Source organism: Hippopotamus amphibius, chromosome 9 (genome assembly GCF_030028045.1).
Source record: "Hippopotamus amphibius kiboko isolate mHipAmp2 chromosome 9, mHipAmp2.hap2, whole genome shotgun sequence".
Taxonomy (NCBI): Eukaryota; Metazoa; Chordata; class Mammalia; order Artiodactyla; family Hippopotamidae; genus Hippopotamus; species Hippopotamus amphibius.
The window spans coordinates 2,980,477-2,992,757 of NC_080194.1; the positions used below are offsets into that span (position 1 = coordinate 2,980,477).

General features: G+C 45.3%; 1 protein-coding gene across 4 annotated transcripts in view; it reads right to left on the reverse strand.

Annotated features, from left to right (window-relative positions):
• Positions 1 to 12,281, reverse strand: part of PRDM11 (PR/SET domain 11) — a 51,102-nt gene that overhangs the window by 23,370 nt on the left and 15,451 nt on the right. For all 4 annotated transcript variants that reach the window (XM_057750901.1, XM_057750900.1, XM_057750899.1 and 1 more), the window contains exon 5: positions 194 to 261. In XM_057750901.1, coding sequence (XP_057606884.1) covers positions 194 to 261 — 68 coding nt within the window. The remainder of the gene's footprint in view (positions 1 to 193; positions 262 to 12,281) is intronic.

Consider the following 12,281-nt stretch of genomic DNA (forward strand, 5'->3'; position numbering starts at 1 on the left):
CAGCGCCCCTTGAAGGAGGTCTGGGGGAGCTGGAGGGTTGGTCCCCCAGAGCTAGACACATCCCTGCAAAGAGCAGTCCCGGGGCCTTCAGGGACCTCCTCCACTGGAGACCCAAAAGGCCCAAGATGCTCCCTTGGCCTCCTCTCCAGAGTTCAGGCAAGGCTCCCGGGAAACCAGCAGAAGCAGGACTCACCTCATCCAGTTGGCTTTAGTCTCGTCTGACCCATCTATGGACTTGTAGCGGTTGTTCTTGTCCACGATCTGGAAGACAGAGAGAGAGAGAGAGAGTCTAGAACGGGCATCCTTTAGGGGGCTCGCGTGTCCCTGGACTCTTCCCCGGACCAGGGCCCAGGACCACCACACAGAACCTTCCCTGTGTCCTCCTGCTATGACGCCCGCACTGCTGTAGGACTGAGCCCCGAGCTGGGGCAGGAATCCCATCCTCTCCTCTACCTTGATGGTACCCCCCGCAACATGGCCAAGTGGCATTTCCCATAGCATCATGTCGCAACAACAGTTCAACACAGTCCTCCCCCTCTCTCTACGGTTTCCGCAGAAGATGCAGGCTGATACCGGATGCTGAGGTGTCTGTGATTTCAGAGGGCTCCGCCTCTCCCGGATCTCTAAATGTTCAAGAGCCTCAGGGTTTGGGCTGGGCCCCTGCATCTTCTATGAAACTGTCTTTATTTTGTCATCACTTTCAGATCAGAGTTCAGCTGGATATGGAATTCTAGACAGATGAAGTTTATGTTCTTTCAGCAAACAAAGACTGCCAAAAAACCGGCCACAGGCTCTTAAGCAACCTACTGTTAGCCTAGTGTCCTCCTTTCCTGGATAATCTGTCTCTAGTAAATCTTAAGACTTCCCCTTTATTCTTGATTTCCTGCAGTTTCACTACATGGTTTTGAAGTGGAGATTTACTTTTTAAGATTCTCATTACTTGCTGAGCACATTACTTGATAAGGACTTATATCTTTTTCAATTCTGGAAAATTCTGAGCTATTATGCTTTTGAGTATAGCTTCTCAGTCATTCTCTCCAGTCTCTTCCTGCAGAATTTCTATTAAACATATAGGGTAGGAGCCTAATCTATTCTTCATGTCTTATAACTACCCTTTCATAAATTCCCCTCTTTATCTTTCTGGGTGATACTCTCAGAAAATTTCTCAGAACTCTCTTCCAGTTCACTCATTCTTCCTTTGACTGTGTCCAGTCCAAAGTCTATTGATGTGTTTCCTTTCTTTCTTTCCTTTCTTTTTAAATGATTACTTTTAATGCAATGAATATTTTTCATTCCCAGAATTTTCAATTGGTTCTTTTTCATGTCCATCTTTTCTTATTCTCTCTCTTTTTTGTTTCATAATGTTGTGTTCCTTCTTTTTCTAACAGCTTTACTGAAGTATAATTAACATATAATATACCATTTGATAAATTTTGACAAATGTATATATCACTATCAAGATAACAAACATATTCATCACCCCTAAGAACTTCTCTGTCTCCTGTAATCGCTCCCTCCTGCCTCTCTCCACATCTTCCATTCCCTGTCCCAGGCAACCAGTGAGCTACTTTCTGTCACTATAAATTACTTTGCATTTTCCAGAACTTAATAAAAATGGACTCAAAAGGAAGGCATGTCTATCTTCTTTCACTCAACACAATTATTTTGAGATTTGTTCCTGCTGGTGTGTGTATCAGAGTTCATACACCAGCTCATTTCTGCTGTATGTATTGGTGAGTAGTATTCCATCGTTAGGATGTGCCACTGTTTTTTTAAATCTACTTACTGATGGAAATTTGAGTTGTGTCTAGTTTTTAGCTATTACAAATAAAGCTGCTAAGAGACATCACTTACAAATCTTTGTATAAACACATAGGCTTTCATTTTTCTTGGGCAAATACTTAGCAGTGGAATTGCTGGGACACGTGGTAAGAATATGTTTAACTTTTAAGCAACTGATAAACTGTTTTCCAAAGTGGTCGCACCATTTTACATTTCCAACAGCTAAGCGTGGGATTTCCAGTTGACTCAGATCCTTGCCAATACGTGGTATTAACAGGTTTTTTCATTTTAGCCATTTTGATAGGTATGAAGCAGTATCTCTTTGTGCACTCATTTGTCAGCTGCATATCTTCTTTGCTGAAGTATCTATTCAAATCTTTTGCCCATTTTTTAAATAGTAGGGTTTTTTCTTATTGTTGAGTTTTAAGAGTTTTTAAAAAATGTATTTTGGATACAAGTCCTTTATCAGATATATGGCTTACAAATATTTTCTCCTAGTCTGTGGCTTGTTTATTCACTCTCTTAAGGGTGTCTTTCTAAAAGCAGAGATTTTAAGTTCAAACAAACAAAAACCTGCTGTCTTATTCTTCTTAATGGATGTTATCCTTACTTTATTTCTTTGAAGATCCTAAGGCTGTGAGTGTTAATTATCTATTATGCCTTTCGTCCATAGCAACTGGATTATAACTGAGTACCTGGCTACCTGTAATAACAGAAAACATTTCTTGGCTTCTCCTCTGGCTAAGTTCTGGCCAATAGAATGTAGTTGGAAGTGTCATGTATCATCTTCCTGAAAACATCTTTAAAAGACAGCTGATATACGCCTTTCTATCATTCTGCTGTCTGGAATAAAGATGTAATGGCTGGAGCTCTAGCTATCAACTTGGACTATGAGGCTATAATACAAGCACTGAGATACTGATTGGCTAGATCAAGCTTGGTTCCTGAGGACTTAATACAGGCTCAGAATGTATTCACAGAAGAAAACTTAACTTCTGTTTTGCTCAAGCCACTGTTATTTTGAATTTCAGTTACTCACAAACCTACTCCTAATACAGACCATAAACAGCCCTTATTTTTTTTTTAAGCTCTTTATTGGAATATAATTGCTTTACACTCGTACCAGCTTTTGAGGTACACCAAAGTGAATCAGCTGTATTTATACATATATCCCCATATCCCCTCCCTCCCGTGACTCCCTCCCCCCCTCCCTGTCCTGGCCCTCTAAGGCATCACCCACCATCGAGTTGATCTCCCTTTGTTATACAGCAACTTCCCACTAGCTATCTATTTTACAGCTGGTAGTGTATATATGTCTATGCTGCTCTCTCACTTCATCCCGGCTTCCCTTTCGCCCCCTGCCCCCCAACCCCGTGTCCTCCAGTCATTCTCTGCATCTGCATCCTTATTCTTGCCCTGTCACTGGGTTCATCAGTACCATTTTTTTTTTTAAGATTCCATATATACGAGTTAGCATACAGTATTTGTTTTTCTCTTTCTGAACAGCCCTTATTTTAAGTTCATTTTCAGAATACTCTATTTTTATTTTAATTAGAGTGAATTCATTTGTCATTGTTCTTGAAGGCCGTCTTTGTAACATTAATTTTCTTCATTAATTTTGAAGGTTTGGTCCAGAGGCTCCTCTTGAGTAGGGGTCTGTCTGCCTACCTCTTGCTTTTTCTCATTTTAAGCAGTCAACCTGGCTCCCCTCACATGGGTACTTCTATTTTACAGTGCCCCACAGGAGCTAAAACAGATTGCCATCTCTGCCTGCACTAGATGAGAGCCCTACGGCCTTTGTTTTCAGTTCTGTGATCACTTCGTGTTTCCCTCTCCTCTCTCTCTCTCTTTTTTTTTCCCCCTTTTCTTCTCTTTTTTGGCAGGGGCTAAAAGCACAAACAACTCTCCATCTGGATTGGAGTTCCGTTGCCTCCTCCACACACACCTTCCTTACCTATCCTCTTTCTCTGGATGTTCACATCCATTCCCACAGTCTCAATTTGTTCACTACTCACTGATTTTTATCACAAGCCTCGGGTGTGAATATCCAATTTCCCACGTGACATGCCCCCTTGCATGTCTCATTGGTGGCTCAAACTCACCTCAGGCCCCACCTCCAAGCCTATTCTTCTTATTTTCCCCATCATAGTATGTGAAAGCACCATCCACTCAGGTTTCAGAAAGAAAGTCATTCCTACCAACCCCTCAGTGAATTGTACACTTTAAATGAATGAACTGTACCGTATGTGAATTATATCTCCATAAAATTGTTAAAAACAAAAACAAAAACAAAAAAAAGGAAAGTCATCTTTCATGTCTCCCTCTTTCCTTTTTTTAAAAATTTTATTGAAGTATAGTTGATTCACAACGTTGTGTGTAATTTCACACAACAAAACGTGTGAAACAAATCACTGTACAGCAAAGTGATTCAGTTATACACACACACACGTGTATATATATATATATATACACACACACACACATATATATGTTCTTTTTCATATTCTTTTCACTGTATTTTATCACAGGATATTGAATACAGTTCCCTGTGCTCTACAGTAGGACCTTGTTGTATATCCATCCCATACATAATAGTGTGCATCTGCTAATCCCAAACTCCCAGTCCTTCCCTTCCTCATCCGCCTCCCCCTTGGCAACCCCAGGTCTGTTGTCCATATCTGTGAGCCTGTTTCTGTTTTGTAGATATGTTCACTTGTGTTGTTTTTTGGATTCCACATATAAGTGATATCACGTGGTATTTGTCTTTCTCTTTCTTACTTCGCTTAGTATGATCATCTCTAGGTCCATCCATGTTGCTGCAAATGGCATTATGTCACACTTTTAATGGCTGAGTAATACTTCACTGCATATATATACACCAAATCTTTATCCACCCATCTGTCGATGGACATTCAGGTTGCGTCCATGTCTCGGCTATTGTGAATAGTGCTGCTATAGACACAGGAGTCCTGCCTCCCTCTCTTGATCCCCCCATATGTAATCCCTCAGCAAGGCCTCCAAACCAGATATCAAAACTGCTGCTGTCTCCACCGCTTCCTGCCATCATCAGCTCTCCTCCAGAAAACTAGAAGAGAGCCCAACTAACTTCCTGATGCCCATCTCAGCTTTCCACTGCTTCTCCTCAAAGGAGCCAGAGGTATCTTCTCTTAATGTGAATTAGATCATGTCACCCACCAGCTCAAGAAGGCATCTACTGTACTCACAGTAAAATTCATAATTAGATGCCGCCTTCAAAGTGCGTACGGATGTGTATAAAAACAGATGATTGAACCTGGTGTACCCCCCCCAAAAAAAATAATTAAAAAAAAAAAAAAAAAAAAGCGCGTACGGTCCAGTCCCTGCCTACCTCCCAACTTCTCCTGGGCCTCTTTCTCCTCCTTCATTTTTCTGCAGCCACGATGCTATAAGAGTGAGACTTTACACTGCCTACCACCTCTTTTCCCCACTCTTAAAAAAACAATAATCATGAAATATTTCAAGCGTTCAAAAATCATAAACAGCAATGTAACTGACTACCCTGTACCCATCGGCGAGAGCCAACAAAAATGACCACCAGCCATTTCTGTCGCAGACCTCTGTCTCCTCTTGCTTTAGGAAAATACTCAGATGTTGTTGAAGACCATCTCTGCCTCCAACCCACTCTCATTCCGACCCTTCCTCCATCCTGAAGCTGAGGGGGAGCCTTCTTGATTTTACTATACAAGGATTTTTTTCTAGAAACAACATACAGAACTGTTTTGCATGTTTGTAAAGTTTACAGAAATGGCACCCAAGTGAACATATAATGCTTTGGCAACTATTCCCCACTAAGTTTTGCATGGCTGGTCCCTTCTTATCTTTTGGGTCTCCGTTTCTGTCACCTCCCCAGAAGATGGTTTTCCTGACCTGAACCTCAAGGAGGTTCTCCCCGTTCACACCCTGACCTCCACATGCCTGTCCCTCTCAGCATTATTGCTGTAACACTGCCCTGTTGCTTCCTTTTAGAGACCTAATTTCAGGGTTTGTCTACTTGTCAATGTGGTAACTGACTGCCTCCCTCGTTAGGCCACCAGCTGGTGAAGACCAAGCACACGGCTACCTGCTCACGGTGGTGGCCTGGTCCCAATGCATCACACGGAGCACGGCACACAGTCGGACACTGCTTGAATGAATGAATGATTGGATGAAGAGCCTCTTAAATAGCAAGCACGTTAAAGAAAATAATTATATGGTGGAAAGGAAATGGCGCACTGGAGCTGCCTGGTGCCGGTGAACGAGAGCTGACGGTGAAATTTTCCAGAATCTCACAAACCAGCTGTGAAACACAGTCATCACTAGAAATTAAATTATATAAACTTACAATTCAATACACTCTATTTTTACAAAGGTAATACATTCCCAACGCTTCCTAATTATTTTACTAGGTTTTACGATATCGATGTTCCTGAGGGTACTGGCCTCTACTATATCTGTACAGCAGAAACACTATAGAATAATCGCCATGACATATCTCTTCTCAGCTGTGCATTTAGTGCCCTCATGTTGGCAGCTGGAAACCAGTCATGGTGGGAGCCTTGACACCAAGAACACTGGCACATGTTTCCCCCTCAACCACAGCCATCACCAGCAGGTTGTTAAGTATTTCCCAGCACATCACTCCGTGTATGTTTCTGTGTGCATAGAAAGTCTAGGAGATGCATTTCAAACTCGCAATTCTGCTTACCTCTAGAGGGGAGGAAAGAGGGAAGGAGGATGAAGCTTTTACTTTGTTTATTTATGAGGCTACGCTGTCTCCATGGTTTAAAACTCTTGGACAAAACGAGAAAACATGCAGCTCAGGCTCCCCCTGCCCTGGCAGTCTCCCCAGATGACGCCCCATTCTCAGGGACCTTCCCCTGGAACCTCACGGAACCCTGTACTTTATCATAACACTAGTCACCCTGCTTTCTCATTTTCTGAGTGCTCCTTTCTCTCTGGCGGGGGGAAAGAGAAGCATCTACAGGTCCCGCAGCCAGCAGCAAGAGCACCTAGTGGGTGGTGAGAGCCACGGAGCCCAGCGCATCAGCTAGAATCTCAGCATCACCACGGACAAGCTGAGTGGCCTTGGGCAGGTGACGTCACTGGCCGGGTTTCAGCTTCCTCCCCTGTAAAATGCAGTAAAAACCAGCCTTGCAGCACTGCCATAATGACCGATGTGGAAGGCACTCCAGAAGCGGTCACCATCCGCCCTGTGATCGTGACTGTGATTCTTAAAGGGACCGAATGTTAGTTACAATCAATTCTGGGTGGTGGGAGGTCTGAAGGGCAACACCTAGTCGTAATCAGACTTTCTACCGCTTCCGCTGGGCCCAGAGGCCTGGGTGGAATTGGGAGGGACACGGGAGCCCCCAGGACGTCTGTTGCTGGGTTCAGATCCCCCTAAGATCCGCAGGTTTACTGAGGGATGTTTCTTGGCTTATCTTTCCCATCAGTCAGGACTTTCTCCAATCAAGCTTTCGTCCATTCAACAAATATCGCCAAGGGAGCAGCTACAGTGAGAGACGCTGGGGAAGAAATGGCGATCTGGGAAGACAATGTCTTTGCTCTCACAAAACGCACAGTCCAGGGGATACAGAAGAGAGGCCACTGTGCTGTCCCATGATCAGTAGTGTGGTGGGGAATTCTGTGGACCACGGGAGCGCAGAGCTGGAGCCCTGCACCTGGTGGTCCGTCGAGGACTGCCTTGGGGGGTGTGGAATCTAAGCTGAGGTCTTGGAGAAGAAGAAGGTGGGGGTTCTAGACAGAGGAACGAGGGGCGGGCAGGATCGCAGAGGGTATTTGGAAAACATAACGTGTTACGGATGAGCCCCCGCCATCCGAGTAGACAGAGGGCTCTGGGCCTCAAGTCCTGGGACTGAGATGGTCCAGGAAGGGCCAGCCAGGGCCAGATGCTTGGGACCGAGCCCCAGAACGCTGGTTTCCCAGCATCCTTCCTTGCCTCATCCCTCAAGGTCAACTCCTTGGCCCCCCCTGAACCCAGCCCTTCTTGGACCAGCCCAGGCTCTGAACACTGTGATATGAGAAGGACTTTGATAACCTGGGCCTGACCAGAGAGGGGTGAACAGCATGGTAAGAGGGTCCCTCGGCCTGGAGAAGAAGAGGCGAGAGAAAGCAGAGCCGTCAGTAAATGCAGAAAGGACCACCACGTGGGGGAGGGCAGGCAAAACCAGGACCACTTAGAGGGACGCAGGCCTGAACGTGGCGAGAGGAATATGCATGCGTGACAGTCCTAAGGTACAGGTTCTAACACGCAGAATAGTCAGGCAATGGGACAGGCAGCCTTGCGAGGTGGTGAGTTTCTTGTCACTGGGGGCACTTAAGCAGTCGCCGGATGACTTGCTATCAGGGAAGCCGAAGAAAGAATTTCCCCACTAAGTAGAAGTCTGTCCTGAATGATGTATAAAATTCTGTCTAAGAATTTTAGGATTCTATGGGGACAGATCCTCAGAAAATAATATAAAAAGCATAAAGTGTGGTTCCCTGGGTCAAGCATGGGTTTGTGTGGACTAGAACACTATTTCTGACCTCGGTAACAGTTAACAAAGACATCAATAATAAAACATCACCCACTGCCGCTGATGGAGCAATTTCACTGTGCCAAGTACTCTGGTACACGGTCTCATAAATTCTCACAACTATTATCCCCATTTTACAGACTAGGAAACTGAGGTTCAGAGCCTAGGCAACTTGTCTGAGGCCACAAAGGAAATGTGCGGGGCAGCTGGAGTTCAGACGCCGCAGGTATAACCCACGCACTTAAGTACTCTGTGGAATGACGGATGTCATCCCAGGCTCCCCCGAATGACCTCATCAGAATCAACCAGGAATGTCCTGGGGCCTTCTCTGGACTTTTCAGCTTTGCTGCTGGTTTGAGTCAATCTGAGCTATGCGAAGACTGGCATCTACAGGGAGGAACATTCTGCTTTGCGGCGGAACGTCGGCCACAACCGAGGATCCACTGTCGGGCGCCTCTAAACGGTGCCATGATCAGATGCTGCCGAGGTTGGATTTCTAAAAACCTGATTTGCTGGCAACTTTCCAGGAACCCAATGAATCCATAAAGCATTCTGACTCTCAGCTCTGCAACTCCTCTTAGAGCAAAGCGGTTACAAAAATGATCTGGGAAGCCACTGACAGTTGACAAAGCTCTTTCTCACATCTCAGATGCTCCTCCCAGAAGCCCAGGAGGCAGACGGCATCACCTCTGTCCCCAGCCGCTTCCCAGGCTGGCAAGCTGAAATGCAGAGAGACGAAGAGGCCGGCCTGAACTTGAACTTGAACTCTGGCCTCTGCTATGCCCAGAAACATAGAATGAAGAATACCTAAGTTAGAAGGGCGCCTCTGAGATTATTCAGGCCCTGGGTTCCTAACTTGGTGTCCACAGAAGGACTTTGGCTGGGAGAAAATGGGGGAGGGTCCCTTAAAATGTGCCCAGCATTTTATGAATATTGGTATATGAGTATAACCTCCTAGGTGACTCAGGAAGGCTCAAGAACCATAATCCAACCCATTCCCACACCTCCCACCACTACCACCATTTAACCGATAATGGAACTAGTACAGTTGGCCCTATGTACCGACAGGTTCAACATCCACGGATTCAACAACCAAGGATCAAAAATATTTTGAAAGAAACTTTTTCCAGCAGTTCCAAAAGGCAAAATTGAAATTTGCCACACACGGGTAACTATTTACATAGCGTTTACATTGCATTTACAACTATTTACATAGCACTTAAATTGTGTTAGGTATTATAAGTGTTCTAGAGATGATTTAACGTATACAGGAGGGTACGTGTAGGTTATATGCCAACATGCACACTTTACATAAGGGACTTGAGCATCCGTGGATTTGGGTGTCCATGGAGGTCCCTGGAACCAGGAGGAACAACTGTACATACTTCTTTTCATTATTCTATGTATCAAATTTCAAAAAGGCCCTGGAGACCTGGTGAATGAGGCACGTTTACATACAATCCCAAATTCCATATCCAGGCTTTACATCTGTAACTTCACTCATCGCCCCAGCCAGGCCTGAAACCCAGGCGGAGCTAACTGGAGACAACGCTGCTGGAACGTGCACGTCAGCCGCTACACACCATGCATGCCACCAGCGCGGACACTCGCAGCTCGCGGGGTGTGTCCCACAGACTACGCGTTCCCGTTTGATGGATCAGAAAACTAGAGCCTAGAGAGAACGGTGACTGGCCCAAAGACACACTTCCCTCCAGTGGGAGGAACAGGAGTGCGGAGTCCTGTCACCAATGCAGGCAGCTCTTCCCTTCCAAAGTCCCTCTGCTCTTGGAAAAGGTGCCCGGCCTTGGAACCAGCCACAGAAACGACCACCCCCCTACCCTGAACACACTCAGCCTCACTCTGATTGGTAATAAATCTGCCTGTGCGTGAAACTGGTGAAATGAGGGACTTCCCTGGTGGTCCAGTGGTAACGAATCCGCCTTCCAATGCAGGGGATGCGGGTTCAGTCCCTGGTCTGGGAACTAAGATTCCACATGCCACGGGGCAACGAAGCCCACACCTCAACTAGAGAGCCCCGAAGGTTCCACATGCCTCAGCGAAGATCCCACATGCCAAAACCAAGACCTGATGCAGCCATAAAAGAAAAATTAATTAATTTTTAAAAATTTTTAAAAAAAAGAAACAGCATGAAAGAAAGAAAGAAAGAAAGAAAGAAAGAAAAAGAAAGAAAGAAAAAAGAAAGAAAGAAAGAAAGAAAGAAAGAAAGAAAGAAAGAAAGAAAGAAAGAAAGAAAGAAAGAAAAAGAAAGAAAGAAACTGGTGAAATGAGTCCTTGGGCCAGGACCTGAGAAGCAGTGTCAGGAAACTGGCCTGAATCCTGTCTCTTCGTTACGCCTGACAGGAGGGTCTTGGGGCAAGGGTGGGGGAGAGATCCAGGAGAATCTGCCCATCTGGGAGGCAGCAAAAATGCAAATAACAATGGGCATGTGTTCAGAGAGAAATTAGCTGGGAACAAATTTTATACATTACACTGCAGATCTGAAAGGTCTTCTGGTGAATGAGGCAGAGGGAGGCAGGTGACAGGGCGGATGTGAAACTCACCCTATGGAGTTATTCAGAACACATGGGCGACTCTCCCCCAATAACCAGTGGAGTGAACAAGAGACAGTCAGAAAAAAAGCAGAGAAAAAAATGAAAAGCCCCACAATGAGATATCTCTTCACACCTACTAGGATGGTTAGAATCAACAAGTCAGGGAACAATAAACGTTGGCAAGGCTGTAGAGAAGTCACAGCCCTCATATACTGTTGGTGGGAACATGAAATGGTCCCACATCCCTGGAAAACAGTCTGGCAGTTCCTCAAACGAGTAAACACAGAGTTAGCGCATGACCCGACAGTTCCACTCCTAAACGTGGACACGGGAGATGGGAAATACAGAAGCGTGTACACAAGTGTTTACGGTAGCCTCATCCAAAATAGCCAGATTGTGGAAACAACCCAACTGTCCATGAAAGAATGCAAGGATAAACAAAACGTGGTATATCCACGCGATAGAATGTTGTTTGGCCATAAAAAGGAATGATACCTGCCACGACACAGAGGCACCTTGAAAACATTAAACTAAGTGAAAGAAGCTGGTCAGAAAAGACCACAAACGATATGATTTCATTCATGTAAAAGTCCAGAATAGGGATAGAGACAGAGAGTAGAGGAGTGGATGCCTAGGGCTGGGAGGGAAAGAAGAGGGGAAGAGGGGTGACCGCTAAAGGATGGAGTTTGTTCCTGAGGAGATGAAAGTTCTAAAATCGACTGTGGTGATGGCTGCACATACCTGAGAATGTACTAAAGACCATTGAATTACACACCTTAAACGGGCGAATTGTATGGTACATGACCTCCATCTCAGTAAAGCGGTTAAAAATACCCACCGAATCTTCCTCAGCAGCAATCAGACAAAGAAAAGGAAACCATTGTATACCGCTGGCTTGAAAAGTCTTCCCTAGAGAAAGAGGCATGTCCGTGTGAGCGGGAAAACAAAGGGATGTCAGGTGGGCATCTAGAGAGTCGCATACGGGGGGTGGAGATTAGGGGTCCAAGCTTTGATTCGAAGTCCCGGTTCCATACTGTATGGCCTCGGGCAAGGATCCTGGCCCGTTCAGCCCAGCTTTCCCAATCTGTAAAACGGGGATAATAATACCTATCCCACAGAACAGCGGTGGGGATGTACGAATTCAGACACACAAAGCCTTTAGTGCCCAGCAAACAGCAGCCGCACTGTTGCTATTATTACAGTGCTTGTCCCCCAACCCTAATGGGCATTTGCTGAGGACTCACCAGGCTGCAAGGGTGCTATGCGTGGCTCTGGGGGTATAAAGTAGACAAGACCTCTCCTGGAGGGATTTTCAAACCCAGGAAACCCATAAACCCCTATTATTAAAGTCAGGAAGTGTACTAGAAATTCGTCTTTCTCAAAGTCGGCTCTT